At 42.9% G+C, this 27,092-nt stretch overlaps 1 protein-coding gene across 1 annotated transcript in view; it reads left to right on the top strand.

The window, feature by feature from the left end:
* dnah6 (dynein, axonemal, heavy chain 6) overlaps positions 1-19,965 on the top strand; it is a 60,925-nt gene extending 40,960 nt beyond the window's left edge. The window contains exons 50-80 of the mRNA XM_030093440.1: positions 28-168; positions 672-914; positions 1,049-1,216; positions 1,304-1,539; positions 1,926-2,070; positions 2,219-2,335; positions 2,552-2,675; positions 2,890-3,086; positions 4,054-4,257; positions 4,969-5,094; positions 5,217-5,381; positions 6,040-6,107; positions 6,206-6,386; positions 6,595-6,774; positions 6,914-7,147; positions 9,170-9,305; positions 9,545-9,711; positions 9,985-10,175; positions 10,827-10,987; positions 11,939-12,027; positions 13,272-13,418; positions 13,495-13,633; positions 14,949-15,068; positions 15,403-15,524; positions 15,832-15,961; positions 16,036-16,163; positions 16,340-16,525; positions 17,649-17,721; positions 18,447-18,598; positions 19,375-19,597; positions 19,824-19,965. Coding sequence (XP_029949300.1) covers positions 28-168; positions 672-914; positions 1,049-1,216; positions 1,304-1,539; positions 1,926-2,070; positions 2,219-2,335; positions 2,552-2,675; positions 2,890-3,086; positions 4,054-4,257; positions 4,969-5,094; positions 5,217-5,381; positions 6,040-6,107; positions 6,206-6,386; positions 6,595-6,774; positions 6,914-7,147; positions 9,170-9,305; positions 9,545-9,711; positions 9,985-10,175; positions 10,827-10,987; positions 11,939-12,027; positions 13,272-13,418; positions 13,495-13,633; positions 14,949-15,068; positions 15,403-15,524; positions 15,832-15,961; positions 16,036-16,163; positions 16,340-16,525; positions 17,649-17,721; positions 18,447-18,598; positions 19,375-19,597; positions 19,824-19,927 — 4,797 coding nt within the window. The 3' untranslated portion in view covers positions 19,928-19,965. The remainder of the gene's footprint in view (positions 1-27; positions 169-671; positions 915-1,048; positions 1,217-1,303; positions 1,540-1,925; positions 2,071-2,218; positions 2,336-2,551; positions 2,676-2,889; positions 3,087-4,053; positions 4,258-4,968; positions 5,095-5,216; positions 5,382-6,039; positions 6,108-6,205; positions 6,387-6,594; positions 6,775-6,913; positions 7,148-9,169; positions 9,306-9,544; positions 9,712-9,984; positions 10,176-10,826; positions 10,988-11,938; positions 12,028-13,271; positions 13,419-13,494; positions 13,634-14,948; positions 15,069-15,402; positions 15,525-15,831; positions 15,962-16,035; positions 16,164-16,339; positions 16,526-17,648; positions 17,722-18,446; positions 18,599-19,374; positions 19,598-19,823) is intronic.
* Positions 19,966-27,092: the final 7,127 nt, after the last annotated feature.

The raw sequence follows: 27,092 nt of genomic DNA, 5'->3' as shown, positions 1-27,092 counted from the left end.
TGTTTTGTTTTTTTTTCTCTCTCTCAGGTGTTCCAGTATTTCATCTCTCGGGTCCGAGAGAAGCTCCACATAGTGCTGTGTATGAGTCCTGTGGGCGACGCCTTCAGGTCTCGCTGTCGCATGTTTCCTTCCCTGGTGAACTGCTGCACCATCGACTGGTTTGTGCAGGTACACACAGAGAAGCTGGTTAATATTTACAACATATTCAGGGATGACTTGCTCAATCCGTACAGTTTTGTGTCATTGCTACTGGACTGTTGGTAGTTGTTCTCTGAATTTCACATTTTTCTAGTCTTGCTCTTTGAAAATGATTTTTTCACTCAGCTCAGTTTTGTAAATTAATGAAGTAAAAGCATCTGTACGGACTGGCTTTAGAATGGATTCTTTTATTGGTTTGTAACTCTCTCGCTCCTTGTCGTCATCTGTACTTTTCAGACTTACATTTGTCATCTGAAGCCCTCGGGTCTTGGTAGAAGGTTTAATAAAATGCATTAAAAAAAAAAAACACATAAAAAAAATGCTTGCAAATTTTTCATTAAACAGAATTTCAACCTATTCCAAGAAAAAACAAAAACAAGATTCACTTTTTTAAAGGTATGTTTTTTAATGTTGCATTTATATAGAAAATGATTTGTTTCTGTTTTCTTTTTTATTTTCTCTGTTGTGTCCAGTGGCCTCGGGAGGCACTGCTCTCCGTCTCTCAGGCTTTTTTCCAGAGTGTGGACTTTGGCAGCGAGGAGCTGAAACAAAGCTTCTCGGCCATGTGCGTGGAAATCCACGTGAGCGTCACCGACATGGCCGAGCGCTTCTACTCCGAGCTGAGGCGCCGATACTACACCACGCCCACCTCCTACCTGGAGCTCATCAATCTCTACCTGGGCATGCTGGACAACAAGAGGCACCAGTTAGTTTTGGTACGTTTAACCCATCATAAGGGATTGTTTTCCAGCCACTGTGTCCACTGTGACTTGTTACCTGACACATGGCGTGTGTGTGTGTGTGTGTGTGTGTGTGTGTGTGTGTGTGTGTGTTGGGTGCTGCTGTGCAGGCTCGAGATCGTGTGAAGAACGGTCTGACCAAGCTGCTGGAGACCAACGAGCTGGTGGACAAAATGAAAGTGGATCTCTCTGCTCTTGAGCCAGTCCTCAAACAGAAATCGATGGATGTGGATGCCCTCATGCAGAAACTGACTGTGGATCAGGAGAAGGCTGATGAGGTCTGTCTATATCTGTCCTCTCCTTCGTGACTCTGAATGACACGCTGCTCCGCGAGCGCATTGTTTAAAACAACGTCATCACCGCAGGTGCGTAACGTCGTGAAGGAAGACGAGGCTCTGGCCCAGGTGAAGGCTGACGACACCCAGGCCATAGCGGACGATGCGCAGAGAGATCTGGACGAAGCCCTTCCCGCCCTGGAAGGGGCCAATCAAGCCCTCAATTCTCTCGACAAGGCCGACATCTCAGAGATCAAGGTGTTCACCAAACCGCCAGACCTCGTCATGACTGTCATGGAGGCTGTCTGCATTCTGCTCAACTGCACGTCAGTATGCTTCATTTTCTTCTAAAACACCTTTTTGGGTTAGCGTCAGATAAAACATGTCTGTAAAGCAATACATCAATATTTTCTAAGTTGCATTGATTTGCCTTTTTCCACGATGAAGCACTTTATTGTTCCAAATGTAAGTCTTCTTCCTTTCACAAGGCTCATATTTGTTTTACGGGCTCTAGTTCGCAGTGTCCTTGTCCTTGCCACTGGTTTTGTTTCAGCGATCATCACTTCCATGCTGTGTTACCGCCAATATTTCCAACAGTATTATAACAAGAAAATCCTGCCACTCCGGCCCACTGACTCATCATCGCTGTTAGGTGTTTTTTGGGATGCTCTGTTTCTGACAGCGTCCCACTGACATCTCTCTCTTTTTACAGACCAGACTGGCAAGGTGCCAAGCAATTACTGGGAGACGCCAATTTCCTCAGACGCCTGACAACCTACGACAAGGACAATATCAAACCTCAGATCCTGCTGAAACTGCAGAAATATATCAACAACCCTGATTTTATACCAGAGAAGGTCTGATATGTTTCAAAAGTTTGTGGTAAAATAGTCATTTCAAACATTTTGTTGAGAAATGTCACGGTTGATTGAAAATAACGGAACAATTTTGCACGTGTATGTATGTGTAGTATGCAGTCTGAGGTCTTTGTGTTGCTGTGGTTAGGTGGAGAAGGTGTCCAAGGCCTGCAGGTCCATGTGCATGTGGGTCAGAGCCATGGATCTGTACTCCAGAGTCCTCAAAGAAGTCGGCCCCAAGAGAGCAAAACTGGCCAAAGCACAGGTCACTTCATTTAAACGCAGTAGTAATGTGTTCATATACATCCTGTATGGAAGCTGTTTAAACCCCATTCTGATTCCTAATTGTCCTTAAAGCTGTTTCCAATTAAAGCATCAATTGCCTTTGTGTGGATGGCCTGTGTACATAAAACTACATTTTGAAAATGAAAAATCCCTCAAATATTCCTCTAATAGGTTTTTAATTACTCTTGTAATTCAGGAGGAACTGGATCTGACCATGGAAACCCTGAGGGAGAAGCAGCAGAAGCTCCAGGAGGTGGAAAAGCAGATCATGGTCCTACAGGAGCAGTTCAACAGCAGCGTAAACGAGAAAGAAGATTTGGGTGAGAGCTGTGCAGCACGTGTATGGCCATGTTGAACCTCGGGGATAACCGCCTGTCTCTTGTAGTTTATGTGTGAAGTACTTGTGCTTTGCCAAGCTTCTTCAGATAAAAAGTGAATTCTGCTTTGAGTACTTTTTGGAGGATGAAACAAAAACAGAAAATGCCTTTCAGTGTTTGTCTCATCCTCTCCTCACCTCGGTTTCCTTGCCCATAGTTAACACCATGTCACTGACGGAAGCTCGACTCGCCCGGGCGGGAAAGCTGACGTCTGCTCTGGGTGACGAGCAGATACGCTGGGAGGAGAGTGTGGCTCTGTTTGAGCAGGAGATCACCAACGTCGTCGGGAATGTTTTCATTGCAGCTGCGTGTGTGGCCTACTACGGAGCGTTCACTTCCCACTACAGACAGCTGGTCAGTAAAGCGCTGTACGCCTGCTATCATTTATATAGAATATATCATCTGTATATTTAACTGTTATCCTCCACAATTATCCTTGAATGTTTGTTTTCCAACATGCACTCCAAACATCTACAACAGCGGTGTCAAACATAAAGTCTGTGGGCCAAAACCGGCCCATGAGAGGTTCCAATCTGGTCCTCCAAACAAACAAAAAAATATATCCATTTGAAGGAAAGCATTGATTTTTTGATGAATTTTCAGAATAAACATGTGATTTGATGGGAAATTGATTCAGGAAATTCACTGACAAATCAAGAATTTCCTGAATCAATAATAGCAAACAAAACACGACACTGAGACCTGAGCTGAGATCTCAGTGATGCTGACTTTAGGGGCTGCCCACTGGAAAGTATTGAACACTGCAGTGCTTTTCTTTTAGCACTGGAGGCTCACATATGATTGGCTCTGGAACCAGCAAACAGTGAGCTAGCTCCGCCCACCAAAGTTGTTCCGGCCAAGATGATGGAGCAGACAAATTGTTTAAAAGGAATGTTCCTTCCATACAAATAGAATATTTTTATTAATTCTATAGTAATTTTTACCTACGTGTTGAACCTTTAAAGACTTCCATTTTCCCCATCGCTTCAGTGTAATAGTGTGTTTCATAAGGCAGAAAATTGAACTTAGCCTTTTCATTTTCATCCTGGTACTTCTTCCTTCAGATGCAATTCCCAGTGCAATAAAAACACTTAATTTGTTCAGACAGTGTTAAAACACAGAAGTTAATAATTAAAAGCCTGTAATAAGAAAGCAATTAAAGGCAGAAGCTGAAACTGCCGTATGCAGTATCAAAGCATGTCTGAGATCAAATTAAAAAAGGACAGTGAAAGCAAGCAGTGTGAGATACCGCGTGTGTGTGTGTGTGTGTGTGTGTGTGTGTGTGTGTGTGTGTGTGTGTGTGTGTGCTTCCTTTTCCCAGCTAATTGACGGGTGGATAAAACAGTGCCAGGACCTGAGCATCCCCATCAGTTCCAGCTTCAGTTTGATTAATATTCTGGGTGATCCGTACGTCATCCGCCAGTGGAACACGGAGGGGCTGCCTCGGGACACAGTTTCCACAGAGAATGGGATCCTGGTGACGGAGGGGCGCCGCTGGCCTCTTATGATCGACCCGCAGGATCAGGTGACGTACAGAAAGCACCTTTCATCCAGCTGCCAGTGCACTGACTCATTGACTGTCATTGAATTATCAAACGAAGTCCATTTTCCATTCAACTGGACAAGATGTCGAAAAGATGGTTTAGTTTGATTAAAAACACAAGCTGCATCCAATATGGGGATAATGAAGCAAAGAATCCGTTTCAAAATAAAGCGTCCTGTCCGACACAGTCGGACTCTGAAGTCACAGATTGTTCCCCGCCCTGGGACAAGGAGATTACTTCCAGCTTCTCCACATACAGAGGACACAGAGCACCTCACTCGCACTGAGAATTTATTTGCAGGACCTAAATATTTGATCAGCTCTGGGCCATCTTTTGGATTTCTGCATCTTGCCTTGACTACTGACAATCTCACATTTCTCCCAATCAGACCTGTAAGATTTTCTCCTCCAATCTGTAGCACCTGCTCCAGATCAGCTGCTGTTAATCAGAAATATCTTGTTTAAACTTCCTGCAAAGTAAAATGGAATATTTTTTTAAATATATATATTTTTGCATGAATGATGCACTGCTTGTGTAAATGCTTAAACCTAGTTTTGTGACACAAATGAATTGAATGCTGACTCACGTATGATTAAACAATAAAAGTCATACCCTTTAAAATATTGAGAGGCCTTCGTGACCACTCTGCTGATAATCACTCCATTAGATTATAATAAATCCTCTCATGCTAGGCAAACCGCTGGATCCGCTCCAAAGAGGCCAAACATGGACTTAAGGTGATCAAGCTGACAGACCCAAACTTCCTCCGGACGCTGGAGAACGCCATCCGCCTGGGCATGCCCGTGCTTCTGGAAGAGGTATGAACACAGTGAGGCTGTGTGATTGGTGTGATTAACGTGTGATTAACGTGTGATTAACTGTTTATATGAGAGCTTCAATTAATTTGTAATTTTTTTTGGTGCTGTGTGTTTGTGTTCAGTTGAAGGAGAGTCTGGATCCAGCACTGGAGCCCATCCTGCTCAAACAGACGTTTGTGGCTGGTGGACGGACACTGATCCGACTCGGAGACTCAGATATCGACTACGACAAAAACTTCAGATTCTACATGACCACAAAAATGGCCAACCCACATTACCTGCCCGAGGTAACGACTGCAGACATGAGTTCCAACAATGGCAAGGTCAGACCAATGTTTCCCAAGTGAGTGAAGCAGAAATCTTGAACCCTGGATATGAGGTGACTTTTCAGTTTTTGAAGTTGTCCTTGCATGTTGAGAATAGTGAAACAGGCTGACATCTGTTGTTGAAACAGATCTATTAATGGTTTCATCTTATTTTGAGTGTGTTCTGTGGGCCCAGAATAGCAACATGCACGCAGACCTTTTCTCGACATGGCAGCAACATGCCCAGAGATATAAAAAGTGTTTGGATCAGGAGAGGTTTTCCCAGGATCTTCAGAAGATGAAGCCACCTGTCAGCCAGCCTGATGCTGTTTGCTTGAGACAAATGCAGAAAAACAGGAACACTAGAGTGAAACGGAGTCTTTATTGCGGTGTTCATTCAAACCAGCAGTAACAGACAGAGTGAAACATGTGGCTGTCTTAAAAAGGCTTCTGGTTGAGCACAGTCTGCTAACTGCAGCGCTGATTCACTGTGACGCTTATTTCAGTCAAAATCTAGAGAGTGATACAGTGGTGTGCAAAGCTGTGTAACAAATGAGCAAAAAGCAGCGACTGAAAATGTTTTTCTATCTCACACAGCTTGGTTTAAGAGTTTGACTCGGTTTTTATTTCTACTTTCCAGATATGCATCAAAGTTACAATCATCAATTTCACCGTGACCAAGTCTGGACTGGAGGACCAGCTGCTCAGGTGCGTCAACACTCATACACCTGTTCCTCTTCTGCATCTCTTCACTGTTCTTGGCAGGAAGCTGATTAGCCTCTGTCTAACATGCGATGTGTGTTCAGTGATGTGGTGCGCCTGGAGAGCCCACATCTGGAGGAACAGAGGAATGAGCTGATCGTCAGCATCAATGCAGACCGCAGCCAGCTGAAAGACATCGAAGATCGCATCCTGAAGCTTCTCTTCACCTCCGAGGGGAACATACTCGACAACGAGGAACTAGTGACGACTCTCCAAGAGTCGAAGGTGGGAATCATCAGTTCCATCGTTGTTCTGCCAAAAGCTTTTGCATTATATTTCATCATCCACAGCAGCTTTCAGCAAGGTTTCCAACTTTCTTTCATTTGGATTTTTTTGTCCCTTTGTGAATTTCCTCTGTTCTTATTTTACTCTTTCACTTATGATTTTTTTTTCTGCCTGTTTTGCTTTGTGTTCGCTCTCCTTTTTTCTCCAGGTGACATCTGAGACCATAAAGCATCGTCTGGAGGAGGCAGAGGCCACTGAGCTGATGATCAACTCTGCCAGAGAGCGCTACCGACCCGTGGCCACCCGAGGCTCTGTCTTGTACTTTGTCATCGCCAGTCTCTCCGAGATCGACCCCATGTATCAGTTCTCTCTCAAATACTTCAAACAGGTAAAAAAAAAAAAGAAAAAGAACAACCAACTTTTTTTTCCTAAACATTAAAAGAAACAAAACTGATTGTGACAGCTCCCCTGAAAATGCATCAAGCATGTAAGTAAGCTTTCGTTATTATTTCTTTGTTGTCTCTCAGCTTTTTAATGCTACCATTGAGACAGCCGAGCAGAGCAGCGTGTTAGAAGAGCGCCTCCAAATCCTGCTGGACCAGATCTTGCTCAACTCCTACATCAACGTGTCCCGCGGCCTGTTTGAGCAGCACAAGCTCATCTGCAGCTTCATGCTGTGTGTGGAGATCATGAGGCAGCGCGGGGAGATCTCTGATGGCGAGTGGCAGCACTTCCTTCGAGGAGCCTCTTCTTTGGACAACGTGAGTAGTTAACGTTTTCCAGGATTCAAAAAGCATAAACATAAGGTCAGCTGTTCAATATTAAATCAGCTGTGTTTTGTTATCACATTGTTTCCCACAACCATTTTAATAAATGTGATAAAATGGTAAATTTCACTCATATAACCATTTTTTCCACCACATGAGCCGCTTGAGTTCCCACAGTGTGGAAGATGAATCTACCAATTGAATGGACACCATGATTTTACATAGAGGAATATTCTCACTGTCTCAGTAGAAATATCTTGCAGCAAAGGAGTGGCCATTAAAACCCTGCGATCCCTGATTATCACCAGCAACAAAGACAAAAAGATCAGAGCTGGGTTTTAAGTCTGACATGTGGAAACAGTCTGCAGTTGTTACTGATAAAGAAAGCACAAAGCTCTTTATCTTTCATGAATCTGGTTTATGGTAATATACCTGCTCACTGCTCCCAGGCCAACATAAGCTTGATTAGAATAGAGGGCGGGGGGCACGATATTCTCACATATAATGAACACAATACAGCTGAAATTCACAAGGAAAGTTTCCTGATTGGCTGTAATGGGCGTGCCACACAGAGCAGACTGCAATGATCAGAAATCCACAGAGAGCAGATGAACACAGGATTTAATTAACACTTCAGAACGTGTATGTATTTAATATGCTATATAGTGGGAGTCCAGCTAACATGTAAACAGCATTCGATGGAGTCATCATGATCAAAGACCTGCGTACAGCTGAAGAACATCAGTGTAGATCTTCTCAGTTTGAACAGACCTGATGAAGCCTGTCTCGACTTTCCATCACTGAAACTCCATGTTTGATTTCTGGTAGAAATATTGAAGTTATGGCCAATTTTATTTGCTATACTGCAAGTTCCATGTGAGAGCAACCACAAAAACCTTTTAGGTCATTTCAGGAAGGGGGTTCCCAGGTACACTTGTATTAATAATCAAAAGAAAATTAAATATTTTTGCAGTTTTTGGTTTGGAGCCTGCAGATAAACAGAGACTGTTTTACTTTCCCGTCTAGATTTCACATAGGCTGGCCTGTAGGCCACATTTCCACTCCTGCCTCTTACTATGTCAGGAGTGAATTGATGAGCAAAGATCCTTTTCTTTCCTTCTTATTTGAACTCATTGCTGCACACCGACTGAGACTGATGGAAACACAGACATCAGCACTGAGACAAAAGACCACACAGTTCTGGGAAAATTCCTTCTGTGGATAGGACGACAAAACAAATATTTCTGTGAATGAGAGATAAGAAATATCTGTGTTTTTCAGCTGCCCATTCAGCCTGCATGCAGAAAGCTAATGCCTGTTCAGAAATGAAAAAGTATCCAGACGTGAAGTCAGGGATGAGTCTTTTCTGGACACACTCCTGGGCTGTAAATTAGCTGCTACCTCAGAGTCACCTCGCTGTTTTATGGTTTTCTATCACTCCTTCTGTGTGTTTCATTCTTTAATTATCTTTTCTTCCCTCCCATCCCAGTGGGAGAAGAGCTGCTGAATAAATGCACCAACATTTGAGAATTTAAGCATTGAAACCGGTAAAAGGTGACAGAGCAGCAAGCAAAAGACCCTCTGGGACTCGGTGCAGGTTTTATTTACATGCTGCGATCCTTCAGAGACCACGTCACCGATTAGACCGTGCCGCCCCGCGGGTGTGTGTATTATCTTCTCCCACCATTTTCTTTCCACTTGTATGAAAGTATTCAGTCTGGAGGAGGTTCCTCTTGACTGCCGCGATCCTCATGCTAATTCTGTCCTTCCTTTTTCTCCTTAACAGTCATGTTTTCATCTCGCAGGCCCGACGCATCCATCATCCATACATGTCTCGCCAATTTTGTCTGCCTTTTTCAGATTTGTCTCGTGTGTGTACTTACCCTTCAGTATCATCTACAGCCTTTAATTCCCGATTCTCCGTGTCTTGGCTCGGGGTCTGGCTTCCGTCTTTTGCTCATTTTGCTTTCTTTCACTTGTAGTGACTACTTGGTTTTCTATTTCCCCGTCTCCCAGGACTTCGCCGAGAGACCAGATGTGCCTTGGCTAAGTGATTTTTACTGGCAGACGTGTTGTGAGCTGGAGGATGCGCTGCCCTGCTTCAAAGACATCTCCAAGGAAATCACCAGAACACATATCCATATCGAGCTTGGTAACCCAAGTCCGTTCTTATCCTGACAGATTGAGCAGCAATCACCATATTCAGAGAATATCAAAGCTAATACGTCTGACCAACATACAAATGATGGCTCCGTCCTCTTAGCATTATTTATTATAACCTTTATCCAACATTGTTTTTGCTGCACAGTGTGCATGTCGAGCCGTGGACAAATGTTTTATTAAAGCCGTGGGTGATTTGCGTTGCGTTAAATGAGTTGCCTCTCCCTTTAGGGCGTTTTCAAGCATCTTTCAATCCAGAAACCTGGGAAGGCTATGTGTCCGACTTGCCTCCTCTCGGACCGTCCAATGAGGAGGAAAAAGAAGTAAAAGGCGGCTGGAATGAGAAGCTGGGAACTTTTCAGAAACTTGTCCTCATCAAGAGCTTCATGGAAGAGAAGGTGAAGACAAGAACAAGTTTTTTCAAGATTGTATTTGTTTTGCTTCCTCAGAGTACATGGAGCCTAAGGCACTCATTTTAAAACAGGATTAGTCTGCAGATCTTCCAGCAGCTTTCAGTACATTGTTTCTGTTACAAGTTGACTCGTTTGTTAGGAGTTTTCTTAATCATTCATTCATTTGAAGTTTTCCTTTGCTGCGAGGCTGATCTGCAGCCGACGCCCGTCCTCTTCATCCTGCTCTCTTGTGGTTTGATGCTGCGTTTTGTTGTCCAGGTGGTCTTCGCAGTGACCGAGTTTGTGATTGTCAGCCTGGGGAAGCAGTTTGTGGAAAACCCTCCAGTCGACCTGGCAAACCTCTACAACGACATGTCGCCTTCCACGCCGCTGGTGTTCATCCTCAGCACAGGATCTGACCCCATGGGGGCCTTCCAGCGCTTTGCAAATGAGAGAGGCTGCCTCGACAGGTAAAGATAAGACAAAGGCAAATAGGTGTGAAGTGAAGACTGGTATTATTTTTCTTTGTTGCATCGACTAAGTTACTTGAAGTTTGGCTTCACAAATACTAAATTGTATCCAACGTACAATGTCACATAATAGCTGCTGGTTTTTGTCGGGATTTTTACTCAGTACTCGGCCGTCTCTTTTTTTGTTTTGTTTCTTTGCCATGACAGAGATTTATCTCAGCTCAGGGTTTATTGCCCTCAGTGTGACTCACAGGCTCCATCCAGTTTGCTTCTTAGTTTATTTGCAGTCACAGAGCTCAGCTCCACTGGTACTTGTTGTTATCGAGGCTTTAAAAAATCTTAAGGCAGCACGTTGCAGACCAAGACGCAGGCAGACTGGCAAGCATTTGACACAACAAAGAGAAGTTCAAGTTACATGTAATGGAGGAGCAACAAAACCCATGACTGAGACCCAGAGGACATGATGACAGACAGACAGATGAGTTCTTGTAACCGGAGTGAAAGCCTCTTAAAAAAGATATTTCTAAATCTATTATACGCACACATTGTATTATACATGTACAAGTTGTGTCCACACACCAGTCTCAGTGCATACACACTAACCCATCATACGTGTTATCAGTGGTGTAATAAGCTGTTCTTGTCTCTCAGGGTCGACTCCATCTCTCTGGGTCAAGGCCAGGGGCCCATAGCAGAGAAGATGATTCATGCGGCACTTAAAAGTGGCAACTGGGTCTTTCTGCAAAACTGCCATCTGGCTGTTTCCTGGATGTTAGCCATGGAGGAGCTCATCAAAACCTTCACTGAACCTGGTACTGCCGCAAACATCGACAGAGATCGTGGCACACATCCTACAGAAAAACTGCCCACACATTTCTTCACTTCTTCTTTTTTTTTTTTTTTTTTTTTTTGTTACTTGCAACTGCCCGTCAATCCGTCCCACCTCTTTATCCAGCTCAGTCTATGTTCCGCTTGATGGTTTATCACAGAACAAACAATGCCTTCTTTTATTTAACATATTGTAAAAGCAATACAAGTCTTAGAAAAGATTTAGGGTAAATATATAAGATAATCTTTTATACATATTTCATCCAACCGATGGTCAAAGGGGTGGACTCAATCCCCTGTATTCAATCTGTCATCAATCTTTTTGTGTCTTTATTCTGAATCCGCTGTTTGGATTTGAAGAAATGCATGATTTTCTGAATCATGTACATATTTTGATCAAACATAGACATGATTTAGAAAATGTAAGCGTGTTTTGATTTCTGCTCCACCTTGCAGTGCTTTCACACACGTCTGTCTTTACAAGGCTGTTGGCTCCGACTACACGAATAAAACACAACAACAAAAACCCAACAGTTTAAGCCCTCGCTTTACAAGCAAGCCAATAAATCTAAACAGTCACTTCAGTGCGTCCTCCATCGCGCCCATCTGTAAATCTGCATGTGTGAGAGGATGCATTGAGTCTTTTTCAAGGAAAGTCATTGTGGGATAATTGCAAACTCAGGACATATGGATCCTTTAATGGCCTCACTAACTGCAGCAAAAACACCGACAGCATCCATCAGGAAGTAGCTGGACTGTGCAAGGAAAAAAAAAAAAACTCTTCCCTCAGTGGCAAAAATGACTAAATGATGCTGCTTTGTAATTTAATTCTCTTTTTTTTATTTTGTTTCAGATGAAAAGATGCCGTTTCTTTTCCCTTTATCTGCTAGGATCGTTTGTAGCATTTGTTGGTGTCTGTCCCTGTTTCTGTGCAGACACGTCAATCCACGAGGACTTCCGTTTGTTTCTCAGCTCCATGCCGACCAGAGTGTTTCCTGTTACTGTTCTTCAGAACTCTGTCAAGGTGATCTCTCCCAGTTTGATTATTTAGTGGCTTCCAGTGTAAAAGTATGCAACTTTAAACACATCTCTGTCCTCTGCCCATTCAACATCGGTATAGTTTCTGAGAGTTTAGTGAAAAATCTGTGCTCACTTTTTTATTCTGGAAATAATGAACAAAGATCATTACAACCTGAGCAACTGATGTTAATATGCTGAAGCGTTAGATAATGGAGTTATAATTGGGTCTGTCGGGATGAAGTGAACAGATTATTAAATGTAAATAGAAAGGCTAAATGAAAGTAATTGGCAGAGCTTTTAGTGAGGTTTTATGTGACATTGTGTATCCTTTGTAATTAGCTGAACAAAAGACAAATCTGATATCTTCTTGCTCAAGAAGAAAGAGGCGCCACAGCATCAGCGGAGTCACTGCTGCAGGTTCTGTGCAGATAAATTTAGCTAAAAAAGAAAATGAGGTTGTTTTTGTTTTGTTTTTTTTGTCTGGTTTATTTTAAGATTAGCCAAAAATCCTCCCAGTCATTTATCTGCATGTGTAAAAGTAGATTGATGTACACATTATTATCAGAGCAGCGGTTCCCAATCTCTTTTTTACCCCAAATTATCAATAGAACAGTCTGTTCTTGGAATTACTTAACATAATATCTGCTAAAGCTTTGGATTTTTTGTGAAAACTTTTCTAAGATCTTCAGTGACTAAAGCTACATCCATTTTTGTATCATCCATCATATATTATGTTTCTGTTTTAAGAAAACATAAGCAGTGATTGTGTGGCATTCAGGCTGGTATAAATTCTGTCTTTCAAAACTACAACATCCCCTCACTCCGTCATAACATTAACAATTTCATCAGTTCTACATGAAATGATTTCAGACTGCAACCATATTTAGATTTGATTTCTAGTGCAGGCCAAACAAATATTAGGTCATTGCTGTCCATTGTGTGGTAGCTCTTTTGAAAGGACGTCTTTTACATGGCTTAATCAAACATTTGTATCTGTTGTATGCACCACTGATAGATATTATTGGTTATTGAGAAACATTTCAACAATTGCCATTTTATTGATGTTAAGATCAGTTAAAACTCATTTTTATGGAGAAGAACTGGATGAGTCTTCTGTATTTTACTATTGGTCTCACTAACATCTGCATATAAAAGAAGATTTCTGTGGTCTGAGCTGATCTCACTGACATTTGTTTTAGGAGAAGCTTGTTAAAATCACAGGTTTTTATGTTGCGTTCTGCTCACCAGGTGACAAACGAGCCTCCCAAAGGCCTGCGAGCAAACATGCGACGAGCCTTCACAGAGATCACCAGCAGCTTCTTTGAGGAGCACGCTCTGGGACGCCAGTGGGGGAAGATCGTCTTCGGGATCTGCTTTTTCCACGCGATCGTTCAGGTGCGGTCTCCACTAATCCATATGGGTCTTCACTTTTACTCACTAATGTCTTTTTATGCATCTTAATTTGTTTCAGGAGCGTAAAAAGTTTGGTCCGCTGGGCTGGAACATCCGCTACGAGTTCAACGACAGTGACAGAGAGTGTGCCTTACTCAACCTCAACCTCTACTGCAAAGACGCCTCCATCCCCTGGGACGCTCTGACATACATTACCGGTAGGAGAGCAGAGATGGATGCTTGGATTTCTAATTAAATTATCCTACTATTTCCTCATTTTTCACCCTTAATTTCACTTACACTTTCACTGAAAGTCTTTTTTGTTCTGTTGGTAATTCTGTGATTCTAGTGTGAGAATGTGAGCACTTTTCATCACATGTTCTGGTTCAAAATGAGAAATCGTAACACTGATGTGAATGTGATAGAAACAAATTCACATCCTTTAAATGCAAACTGGGGCAGAAACAGTCTTTCTGTCACCGTTTCAGTTTGTTTGTGCTGCCAGCATTTTGACAAAAAACTTTTCTGTCACCAACATTTTCTGCTTCATGTGAAGCGGCTCAGGCAAAATGTTTTCTCATTTCACGAAGCAATAAGGTTCCGTAACGTGATTTAACTCTGTCCTGCAGCTGTGATCTCTCGTTTGTTCATTCACTGAACTTTAGCCGCTCTCCTGCTCATCACTTTGTTTGTAGAGCTAAAGTGAGATAAACAGATGCTCCCTTCACATCAAGCTTTGTATTCTTATTTTTTAATATTTTTTGGCACTGCGTGAATGGAAATCCTGAATTTGATCTAACAGTTTGCTGCTTTAATTGTGTACTTTATGTTATTGTCATCATACATTATTATCTCACTTTGTGCTTTTTTGTGCATTTTGCAAACATTTGAGTCTGGTTTTAATTCAGACATAAAGACAGCTTGAATTTCAGTTTATCATGCCAGTTTTCTGACTTCTACCAGAGAGCTTTTCAAAGTTATTAAGAAAAGGAGTGAGGCTTACCTTTCATTAACAGTCCTCATCAAAACGTGAAAGTTAATTTGTTTTCCTAATCTGGTTTTCAATTACACCACTGAACAGCAACGCGCTGTGTTCACTCTCAGAGGAACGCTCGGCATCAAATTGATGTCCCCGGTTGTTGTTATCACACTCCTGCGTTATTAGTTTAATCTTTAATTCGAGCAGTGAGTCGGAGCTTCGGATCCTTTCAGGGGGGAGAATTTGGGCTCAAACCAAGCATGTTATTGCAGTTTCTCTTTCAGGAGCCGCACTCCGTCTCCTCCGGTGCAAAATGACTCGTCCAGCTTCACCGTGCCTGCAGCTCACTAAAAGTTTTCAGCCGAGATTTGTCATATTGTTCTTTCCTCTCTCTTGCATAACTGAGTGTCTTTTAAGAAAATATGGGGATTGTTGAGTGTTATTTCTAAAGTTTTTCTCTTTGGATATCGATTCGTTGTCTTGTTGCTCTGGGATTTCTCTCTGAACTGAACGTGGGGCTGAATCAAACATCGCATTCCCTTGACAATCTGCAGGTGAGATCACGTACGGAGGCAGAGTGACAGACGTGTGGGACCAGCGCTGCCTCAGGACTGTGCTCAAAGGCTTCTTCTCCGCCGAAACCCTGCAGCCCGGCCACACGTACTCCTCCTCAGGTATCCTTCCCGATTCCTCTCACCTACCTTTTATCCCCTTGTATCTACAGAGGAAGAGAGAGAAAGACTTCACAGAGAAATGGAATTCAGCGTGCGCGCCAGCGTGTCTGTGTTTGTACACGTAAGGTTATAAATAGGGCGAGATGAAATTACAGTAAATCAGTTAGATACAGTGAAGATTATCGTGGGGGATAACGCCTCCAAACCTGCAGCTGTACACGTGTGTGTGTATGTGTGTGTGTGTGTGAGAGAAAGAAGCTGTTTTCGTCACAGTGTGTGCCCAGGTTCTTTATCTCTCTTCTTTGGATTAATGTGTTTCTCTCCTGATTCTGAGGTATTTACTACGCCCCCGAGGAAGACGGTCTCGAGCAGTATAGGAAGTACATCGAGAGTCTTCCGATCATCGATGATCCTGAAATCTTTGGCATGCATGAAAACGCCAACTTGGCTTTCCAGGTGAGAAGAAACAAGCAAGCAGCAAAAAAAAAAAAAAAAAAAAAAAAAAAAAAAAAAAGTCTGTCATCTCTTTCTGTCAGTTTCATTACACTAAAATATATGTAAAATGGTAAACGCCATGGTTTTTGTATTTAGGTTCAAATCTTATGAGCCGATCTCTGGTTAAATATGGAGCTCATACAGTTTATGAATATTCAGAGCATGAGAGATGTAAAGTGTGTGTGTGTGTGTGTGTGTGTGTGTGTGTGTGTGTGTGTGTGTGTGTGTGTGTGTGTGTGTGTGTGTGTGTGTGTCCATATCTCCACAGCGCCAAGAGACCATGACTCTAATAAACACCATCCTGGACGTTAATCCTCGATCTTCAGCTCGTCACGGAGCAAAAAGTAACGATGACATAGTCTGTGAGCTGGCTGAGTCCGTCCTGTCCAAACTACCTGGTGCGTCCACGCCTCCACATTCCGTCCCACACAGGGGAGTCGTCGTCTCCATGCTCTGTCCTCTGTCCTGGCAGAGCGTCTCGATATGGACCAGGCAGCTGAAACGTTGTTTCTCCGAGACAAAAATGGCCGCCTGGACTCCCTCACGACTGTTTTGGGCCAGGAGGCAGACAGATTCAACAACCTGCTGAGGGTTCTCAGGGTAACACACATCAGCAAACAGATGCTTTTACTTCAGCACATGGCTCTGTTTGAAGTATTGTAACCCAAGAGCGAACCATGAAAGGACATTTATTTGACCATAAAAGAGCAGTAGCACACCTGTCATGTCCTTTCTTTTACCACATTGTGATTTATAATTCTCTCTGTGCTTCCCAGACGTCTCTCGTGACTCTGCAGAAGGCAATCGCAGGTTTGGTTGTCATGTCGGAGGAAATGGACCGAATCTACACGAGCTTCCTCAACAACCAGGTTCCCACTCACTGGGCCAACTCCGCCTACCCCTCCCTCAAACCGCTGGCGTCCTGGGTCCGAGACCTGGCCCTGCGCACAGCCTTCATCCAGGTTTGGGAAAGAAACAGAATGTAACTTTCTTTTTGCCTTGAGCTGATTCATAAATGTATATTTAGCTTTTGAACATTGTCTGATCACTCACCCTGTGTGAAGGGCAGGTAACAACCCCGTAACAGTCGACTCCAGGTGTAGCTTCTTGCCGGGGTGTGTCAATGAAATATAGATATATCTACTGTGCCCTTACCTCCCAACCTTTTGGTTTGTCTTTAAAGAATATTGTGTTATATATCCAGACTCAACTGAAACTGCAGCAAGAGTTAAATCGTAAATATATCAGTGAGAGCTTGTACATTTTAAGAGATCTTTATTGACGTGTTTGTAAAAAACGAGAGGTAAAGAGCTGAAGCTGCAGGGTCCATGATGTTGTAATAGGAGAGGTAAAGACTGAGGCTGAAATCACGATGGAAGATTAAACTACCTGAGAAGAGGCCACACAGTGTGGTGGAGGGTGTTTCTCTGGCTTTAGTGCCTTTCTGGGAGAAGTTGAGTCATTTCATGGGGTTTACTTAACTGACTCACACACACTGATACAACTCTGTATGTATGTGTGTGTTCTACAGTATGTCTTTCTGCATGTTTGATTCATGTATTGTCTCATTAGGGTGAAGAACAGTAGTAACACACGCCCATCCTGCTTCCCCTGAGGCATTGACCACGTCTGTCTGCTCCAGCTTCCTCCCCCCCCTCTTCCTCCTCTTCCTCTTCCACTCCTCCCCTCTCCCCCTCTTCCTGTCTCCTGACACTCCCTTCATGCATTTGGTTCATCTCCCCTCTCTGCAGCTGTTCTTCCATAAGGCTGGTCTTCACACGTGTTGTAGAGTTGCTAAAATTCACTGTCGCGCACAAAAAAAAGAGAGGAAAAGGGGAAAGTTAGCTAGTTCTGAAAGTGATGTGCAGCCGCTGAGTCAGGCTGCAAATGTTCAGTTCCTCCGAAGAGAGAATCCAGCCGGAGCTGAGTCACTGCGCAACTTTCCAGTCCCAGAAGTAACCGGACGCCTGTGAAGCAGCGTGGCATAATGAAACGACGCATTAAAGAAGTTATTTTAAGCCACTTTTTAAATACGCCTCTCCCTCGGCTTCTTTTTTAATTGTTGCTCTTGTCCTCTGTTGCCAGACTTGGATCACGCGAGGTCAGCCCAAATCTTTCTGGATCTCAGGGTTCTTCTTCCCCCAAGGCTTTCTCACTGGTAAAACACTGCATCAACATCTACTGAGGCTTTTTTTTTTTTTTCAATCATCCCCAACAGTAATATTTTAAAGCTTCACTTAAAGTGATTACATTCACCATTTTTTTAAAAATATACTGAGGGGATGTTGATAAAGTCCAAAATATGAGTGACCTGTTCTTATAAAAAAAAAAATCTGCTTTGATGCTCCATTACTTGAAATTGTACTTTAGTTTTAGAGCACCACATGTAATAGCTTTCAGTGCAATATTTGGGAGTGGGCTGTGTGTTTTAGCTTCTTTTAGGGATTAACGCAGTGGACCTGAATGACAGTTTGATTTGAAAACATTGATTTTATCTGTTTTTATTTTTATTTTTTATTAAACAAATGTCTCGTTCTTGTAATGGTACAGAGTGTGGTGGTGTGGTGGGGGTGGGAGTCACCGAGGTTTACAATGATAAAAGTTTGGATCTGTCAAGAAAAAGGTTGGAAACCATTGATCTAAAGCGTTGAGGAACAAACCGTCCATCCCTTTGTGAGAAAAAGAGGCTGAAGCAACAAGCCTCCCATATTGCAATGCTTCAAGTTTGTGCAAAACAAAGACACACACACACACACACACACACACACACACACACACACACACACACACACACACACACACACACACACACACACACACACACACATATACACACAGAAGAAACTTCCCTGCTCTCTCTCCTCTGCCTCGTCTGACCTGCAGGAGTGCTGCAGAATCACGCCCGGCATTACAACCTGCCTATCGACGAGCTCAGCTTTGCCTTCAACGTGTTGCCGACGTATCGAGACGAGGCCGCCGTGTGTGAGGCCGTCCGCGCTCTGGACAGCACTGCAAAACTCCACATGGACGATCAGGTGAAAGGAAAAAAAAAAAAAAAAAAAAAAAAACACCAGGCAATGACATGAACTCAAATCTGATGTGCATGAATCAAGATTAGCTGATTATCAATCAGCTGTTTACCTAGAATGTGATTTTAACAGACTGACTGGACATGCTTATTAAGTTTCACTGTGAGTCTCACTCCCAGCAGTTAGAACGAGAAGGCCCTTCTGCAGTAACAAGAATAACTATGCTATCTTATGTGTTCTGTTGGTTCCTGCGACTTCAGCAAATGTTAGCGTATAAACATAAGAAAGCAGGAACTGGAAAGACCATGGTAACAAACCAGTGACCTGGAAAATAAGTGAATGTATTCAATACGCAATGAGTTTCCTTTTCCTTCTTTTCTTCAACAAATAGCAGGATGAGGAATTATGTGGAAATGAAACTTCATGGGAAACGGTGAAAAGATTGAAAAGTGTGTTTTTCCAGCTTCAATGTTTGCATTGGAGCTTTCCTCCCACCATTTCAACTTCATATTTTTCTACAAAGTTTTGATTCAATCTCAGATCGTCTCCTCTGTTGCGTTGTGATTCCTTAGGAGGGTTTCCTGGTGCTGCTGCTAACAGTATCGTTACCTTGTCTGTGGTCGGTGACTGTTTGTAAAGGATGTTGATCACTTAGGAGTCAGAGGATGTTTGAGGTGCAACATGAGGAGATTATTGTTTTGGGGTCGTCCTATTTTCTGTAGTCCCGAAATAAACTCTGCAGAAGTAGTGATTGTAAAAACTCTCATGTCCCATCCACCAAGTTACCAGAGCCGGAGGACGGCGTGCTCGTGCACGGCATGTTCATGGACGCAGCCCGCTGGGACGACGACAGCATGGCGATCGAAGACGCGTTGCCCAGAGTGATGAACGCCGCGCTGCCGGTGGTGCACTTTGAGCCCAGGCAGAACTACGAGCCCGAACCTGACCTCTACCAAGCCCCACTGTACAAGACCTCAGCCAGAGCAGGGACGCTGTCCACCACAGGTACACACACACACACACACACACACACACGTTTTACTGTAAACGCTGTATAAAGTCTTACAAGTTGTCAACAGCTGCATATTCATGAAGTATAAAGTCAGTGATTCCCTGAGTCTGGAATAATTAATAAATTCAGCTTGTTGTTTTACATTATGTAAAGACACTTTTGTCCTCCCTACGAATCGAAGACGTCATGTTTCTTCCTTGCTTCTCTGTCTCCCTTCAGGTCACTCCACTAATTTTGTAGTGACGGTCTTGCTTCCCTCCAAGCGGCCCAGTGACTACTGGATATCCAAAGCGTCTGCACTCCTTTGCCAGCTGGACGATTAAGTTCCCTCTGATCAAACTGAATATTAAACTCCAGAAATGCTTAACTCTTTGCACAATCTCAAGTTGTTGGCTTTCACTTTAAAGTGCGCTGTGTTCAGGTAAAGTGTAATAAACAGAGCTCTGTGCGTATTCAAATAGATTAACATCAACTCTGCAGTGACAGAATGGAATCTCTCTGGCACTTAACGACTGTGCAGCAGCACATCAACGTCTCAGAAGATAAGGCTTTCCTGTTGGGTGTAAGCAGCATATACTGCACTCCCATACTGGAAGATCCATTCAGGCCGGGCGGTAAGCCACTGGATGAATGTGCTCAGTGAATTTTACAGAACACACGTAGCCTCGGGGAGAGGAGAGACAAAGGGATGGACGGCAGAAGAGATATATAAAATGGATGAACAGCAATGGGAGACAGGCCCCATAGATGTTAATGGTTGAAAAAGATCGCTGAGAGGGATGTGTGGAGTCAAGAGAAGGAGTGATGATCATCAGATGATGAAATGTTTCCAGCACAGCCCCCACACACATCAGCAGCCTATTTGTGTCACTTAGGGCATGCGGTGCAAAAACATAAAATATGGCTCTTCAAACACATTAAGTACACCCACTGCAGCAGTGGGGCAGAATGCAGACTCACTTCGTCTCCGGCTCACACACACACACTGCCTCTCCACACCTTACTGCTCCGCTGACTGCCAAGCAGGACATGAGAGAGAGAGAAGTCCAACCTGAGGAGAAGCTCAAACAGCCGAACATATAACGTGTTTCTCGTTTGCATATTAAAAAGAGCAAGGACTTGAAAAGACAAAGAGTAAATCAGTATGTTGAAACATCATCTGTCTATCTTTCATCAGAACAAAGGCCCTCAGTCATTTATGTTGCAACTTTTAAAATGAAAATGCATCGTTTCAGAGAGGTTTCGAATTTACACGGGAACGTATGGAAAACAATGGCGCACACACGACATTTAACACAGAAAAGGCAGGAATGCTAAAAATGATGTAGTTAGCCTGCCGGGTCATTAGTTGGCGCTGTAGTTTGATTTTGTAATAAAACCACATGACACACAAGCTGCAGAGAACAATATGGGCCAGAATACTGAAATTGTAGCAATTAAAAAAAAAAAAGAAGATTAATTTTTTAAAAACAAATGTCTTAAGTGTAGCGAACTCGATTTCTGCTATGAAAGCTAGTTGTCAAACTAGCCTCAAAGATATGCTGTCAGGGTGAAATTATAAAAACACCCAGAATGCAACAGCTACAGCAGAAGGTTGTTTTTATTTTTGGTTTGTTTGTTTGTTGTCAGAAACTTTCATTGAAATTGACGTCATGTTAAGATTGTTGTAATTGTCTCTAACAATGGTTGGTTTATTGGAAGATGTCATCATTCTCATCACGTATGCTCTGCACCACAACAACGATAAAAATAAAAGTAATATAAGTATACATTTAGAGCTTATTATGGCACTATCATGATAAAACTGGGCTGTATGTGGCACCTGAACTAAAATGAGTTTGACACCTATATTCCAATGATTCATGAACTTCAGTTGAAATTGCACTGGTTAGTTGGAGGTCTAATGCATCAACATTAAAATTAAAATCCAGCGTTTCCAGCTGCTCCTATGAGGAAGAAAACAGTTTCCAGTCATGCATTAGATGTAACATCAGGCAGTTTTGTTTTTTTTAATTATCTTATTGCCACATTGAGTTTTGCGAGAGATGAAAATGTGCTGCGACATCGTCAGATGGCGTGCATGTTATGTACCGATTCCCCTAAATCTGTAAATGGTGATGAGGCTTCATGGGGGCTTTGAGAAACCAGGACACATCCGGTCAGAGGTGAAGCCTTTCATTTAATCGTCTCATCTTCACACAGATTTCATCACAGACTGTGAAAACCCCCCAAAGTCTATTCCTGCCCTAAAAATAGCGCATCTGTTTTCCAGTGTTGGTTCATTTCAGTGTTGATTCTGCGTAATTCCCACCTCCACCTCGTGCCCACACAGTGACTGCACACACGTCTTCACTCATGGATAAAATTCTTCTGCTTCTGTGTCATCAGCAGCGATATGCACTGACCCGATAACCTCCTTTTTCACCAATCAATCCCTTAATGAACCCACAGTATGCTCCATGAATAGCTGTGAATGGACGACACTGTACTGATAATTTGAAGGGAAAAAAAACGGTGGAAAAAGGATTAAAGGAATAAATAAGATTATATGCCCCAGTCACTCTGAAACCAGATTAACAATGTTTTATTTGTTTTCATCCCTGTGGATTGAATGAGGGGGTAGAGGATGTGGTTGATGTTTGAAACAGATGGGTCTCAAAGAAAAATAGATTTTTTTTTTTTTTATTTTCGTTCTTTAAACACATGAAAAAAAGAATATGAGGGATTGAATATCGAGGCGCAGTTTAATCCAACAGCTGCTGGACAACTGGGACAGCTGTTAACACAAATATCTGAGTATTAATTGACATGTATGAGATGATTAAAGACAGGCAGTCACAGCGGCCAGCCTCGTGTGCGTTCACTGCGGCGACTCATTTGTCTTGATGATGCCGACAACGGCCATTTCATCTGGAGGGGAAGTGTTTGTGTTTTTCAGATTAGAACGTCTAGGTCACACAGGTTATTCGACCGGATCGCATTTCATTAAAAGTTCCTCCATGCTGTGATGACTTTCAGGATTTAGGCAGCTGTTGTAGTCAGTGCACTAAGACCAGAGGCAGAGCGTGGGTCTCAGTACAGAGGGGGCGGAGCATTCTCCACAGGCCCTTATGATAGTAATTCTACCATTAAAACAAAACCCATGCTACCATCAAACGACACACTAATGCTCACTTTTATTGAGCCAAGCAAACCTCTATGCCTCAGAAAGCAGAATAAAGTCACAAACTTGTTCTGAAGAACAAATACACATATGCACGCACACGCATGCACACACACACACACGCACACACACACGAATGCAGCCTGATAGGTGTCAATGGTGTCAGAGCATCCGCTGTCCATGGTGCTGAAAGCTCAGATAAAAACCGACTGGCTACATCTGTACCATCTTTGATACAGCTTAAATATAAAATGAACACAGCTGGTCTAAAATTACACAATCTATTCAGATAGATATAGACACAGCTATCTATATCTTTTGGAATTCATGTATATTACAAAAAAAATAGACTTGGCGGTCTCCTATAGTTGAGAGCAACACAAGGCACATTCAAATAGGCAGGTGTTTTTAAGACCACAGCAGTTTGATAAAGATAATATTTTTGAAGGTTTCACTGACTCACCAGTGGCTCCGATGTTAGGTTTTGGGTAGTATCGCTAGCAGCTAGCATAGTGTTTAGCATACTGTTAAACTTCCCTCCAAAGAGTTCAGATCAAGTGCAAAAGAAAAAACTAGTTCATGCCGCACAGCCAATCAGTGCTGGCTTACAGCTGTGATGCATTCATGGACAGTCGTAATGTAAGAATTGGCAAATTGGAGCCCACAATCATATGGTATACCTTCTCGCACACACTGCACATTTTATTATAATAATTTATTTACGAGTAAATGTGAACACATCACATGAAACATTGCCCTATGACCTTGTGGGCCCTGGGGTGACCGCCCCCTTGCCCCCACTCTGGCTCCGCTCGCTACAGGTTAAGACTGATGATATTAAAGGCCGTTTTCTGTGTTGATCTTGAAGATAGCCAGCAGCTGGTTGTATTGCTGTTATGTTGAAACACTAAATTTTGTAGAGAATTTATGAACCGATAAGATCTCAGAACTCAGTGAGAGTTCTCAATAGTCTGGAAAGTAATCTTTACTTATAAAGCTCATTATAACTCTTTGGCAGTCTAAACACAGTCACACTCACAAATTTACACAATTGTTCACACACTGACGGTGCTCACACAACCCAGAGGTAAACAGGAAAACACTGACTCATGGACGGGGCGAGATGGGGGATTGAACCACTAACCGCAGGGTTTGCATAATGAGCCCAAAAACCTGTGATCCCATGTTAACGGACTGTGTTCTAATCCCATTAGAGTCTGAGTCAACCTGAAGGCCGAAGGGACAAAACTCTGGAAAAACTCAGGAAGGACTAAACTCTGCAATGTGGAAGACAGAAGAGACGAGCATGATGGAGTGCAAATATAACACTTTTCCAGGACTTGACTGGTAACTAAACTGTTACTCACATTCACCCACTCAAGGTTCATCCATCGGGAGGAATTTGGGGATCAGGACATACTGAAATTGTGATCTTCTGACTGAGGGACGGCCCCTCTACCAACCGAGCCACAGCCAGGCTGATGTGTAGATCCAGCAGATGTCTGGATTGCAGAGAGGAATTGAACAGAATCTGTACAAATGGATGGAAACAGATCAAATCCAATGTCCTGCCAACCACCAAATGTGGTGCAGAACTGACCACCTCCAACTGTCGCAAAAGTAAAAGACGATAAGCCCAGTTTGTTGAGCCCATCTCTTTCTCTGTATGATCCATTTTTCATTCAGCGAGGGCACTGTACAGACAATACATCTGTATCTTCAGCTGATGGTCTGTGGAGCCAGTAAAGAGAAGTGCAGTGCTGAGAGACAAAGAGCCCAGAGACATATGAGCTTCTTTCTGGACCTCTAAAAGGGGAATGGAAAATAATGGAGGACTCTTATATTAGGATATATTTTAGCGCAGTTGTCATTGTTGCACAGTGTGGACCTGATGTGTCCTCTCTGGTGAGTCTAGAGCGGCACAGCAGAAAAACAAATCTGAATAACTAAAATCATTTGGTGTCCTTACGCCAGGTTTGCTTGGGGCAGATTGAATCGATCGTTTGTCTACAGCGAGTGAAATACAGGAAGTGAGATAATAATTTCTCAGATTTAATATTTTCTTGAGCTCATTCTGCGACTTTAATACCACACAGGGATTTGGAAACTTTTCTGAAATGGAAACGTTAAATCAAAGCATTTTCACTTTTACCGGCTATAAATAAGCAGAATGACAGTGAGACTTTATTGAATTAAGGTTGTAAAAACCTCTCACGTTTATAAGCATTTGTCTCTGAGTTCTTAGATTCATCGCTTCGTTTCTGATTTGCGGTATTTCACTTTCAATAGTTTAATGACGTGTGCACCATCTGCGACCATGCACAGGTGTTCCAGGTACACTCACGTTTAAATACAAACACCGAGACAGACTTTTCTGCACAAACCAAATTGTAGCAGGCAACATGCGGTGCAGGTGTGTCGTCTTTACATGAGTCCACAGAGACGTGTTCCAGCTGACCTGCCAACCACGGCACCACCAAACCGAGCACGCATTATTCAGAGCGCTTACATAAGAACAGCCAACGACCCAGGTGGCCTGTTCTATCTGAGGACCCCAACCAGGGAGGCAGCATGGGATGGAGACGAGGTGTGTGTGTGTGTGTGTGTGTGTGTGTGTGTGTGTGTGTGTGTGTGTGTGTGTGTCTGCATGGTTTGATACAGTGTGGTGCGATGTCAGCCACCAACAGCTGTCCGTCTGTCTGCGTGTAGTGAAGCCTGAGATTAGATTTGACCAATTTGAACATGTTATCACCCTGCTGAGCAGGGAGGGTGTGTGTGTGTGTGTGTGAGAGAGAGTGTGTGAGCTGCCAAATGTCCTGTCTAATATCGCAGGCGGTGAGGAGATTGGATCCCACCTGACTCGGTCTGCCTTGCCGTTTCCCCTCCTCCCCAGAAATGAGGAAGCCTGGTGAGCCGCACCGTCTGCAGGATGCACCATCAAATATCTGGACTCCGCCTAACCTGTCAGCTCCCCAGGCTGCAGGCACAACTCTGTAAGTCTGAAAATTCTCATATAAAGCCACACATCCGCTGGGAAACCCGTCTGGGGTGGATTCTTATTCCAACCATGCAGCATCCTGTGTTCGTTTTCCTTTTGAATATATTCACATTTGTAAGAAACCTGCATTTGTGAGATGATCTGGTCCGAAAGTCACTGGAAACAGCGGACTAAGATGTTTAAGCATCGATCATGCTCAGATTCCAAGAGCTCATTTTCATTAAGCAGCTGATGTTCAGCTACAAATGTATGTTTAAGGACAGTTCCAAGAACAGCTTTCCTGACTTTATCATGTAATTGCATCACAAATCACACACACACACACACACACACACACAGTAAATCAATCAGGAGCTGCCAGCTTTCATAAATCAACAGAATCTGTAATTGTGTAAATGCTTTGTGTCAACTGTGATATGTGTCACTTTGTAAGCAGACATTGGAAAAATGCACTCCTTTACTGATTTCTTCCTCGGTTATAAGATATTTTTCCAGGATGATTTTCTCATGCAGTAAATACGCAGCTCACAGCCACAGAGAGACCGCTCTCAAACCAAAAAGAAAATCGATGGAGGACCGACTGCCTTCATAAATCATCTGATTCTGGCTGTAATTGTTGACTTCGTTTGTCAAAATGTGTTTGTGTGGCATCAATCTGTAGAACACACACACACACACACACACACACACACACACACGTATGTCCTGACTTTTAATACCGAGCACTCCTCTAAATTGCCCAAGTTGGAGTTTTCATTGCTGTTATCACATACTGTCAATATGAAGCTATGAGAATATTTGTTAAACATCCAAGATGTGGTTTCAGATTTCCTAAACACTTTATTGGTCAAAGTGGCTCAAAATCATGAAGCTAAAGTTCGTCTTTTTTTAATTTCACATCTTTTTAACCTGTTTGATATCACATTAGAAATATTGATAGACATTAGTTTGAGGACTGGAGGAAAGAGTTAACTGCTAAAATTTTAACAAATCCACGTATCATAGTTGTAGTTTCAGCTCTGTGTTTGCTCTTGCGGGGACGGATGGAGGCGGTTTCTCCTTAAACAAGTTAACTGACCTCCTTTACCTGGAGTTGATAATCTCTTGTCTCTCTGTTCATTTCTGCAAAACTATGAGAGTTTTCTGGTGTAACTCTGAACAGGAAGACAAGCGAAAAGGTTTACGTGAGTTTTGCAAGTTAACCACGAAGGGCCTGTTGACAATGGCATTGATTTCAAGTGAAAAACCGAAACCTTTGCTGCTTGCTAGGCGTCCATTTAACAACGGTGCTCAGAGCCTTAAAAAACACAAGTTTCTGAAAACAGCT

The sequence above is a fragment of the Salarias fasciatus genome, chromosome 6 (genome assembly GCF_902148845.1).
Source record: "Salarias fasciatus chromosome 6, fSalaFa1.1, whole genome shotgun sequence".
In the NCBI taxonomy this organism is placed as follows: Eukaryota; Metazoa; Chordata; class Actinopteri; order Blenniiformes; family Blenniidae; genus Salarias; species Salarias fasciatus.
The sequence above is the reverse complement of the archived record's forward strand: the minus strand, read 5'-3'. Positions and strand labels throughout refer to the sequence as shown.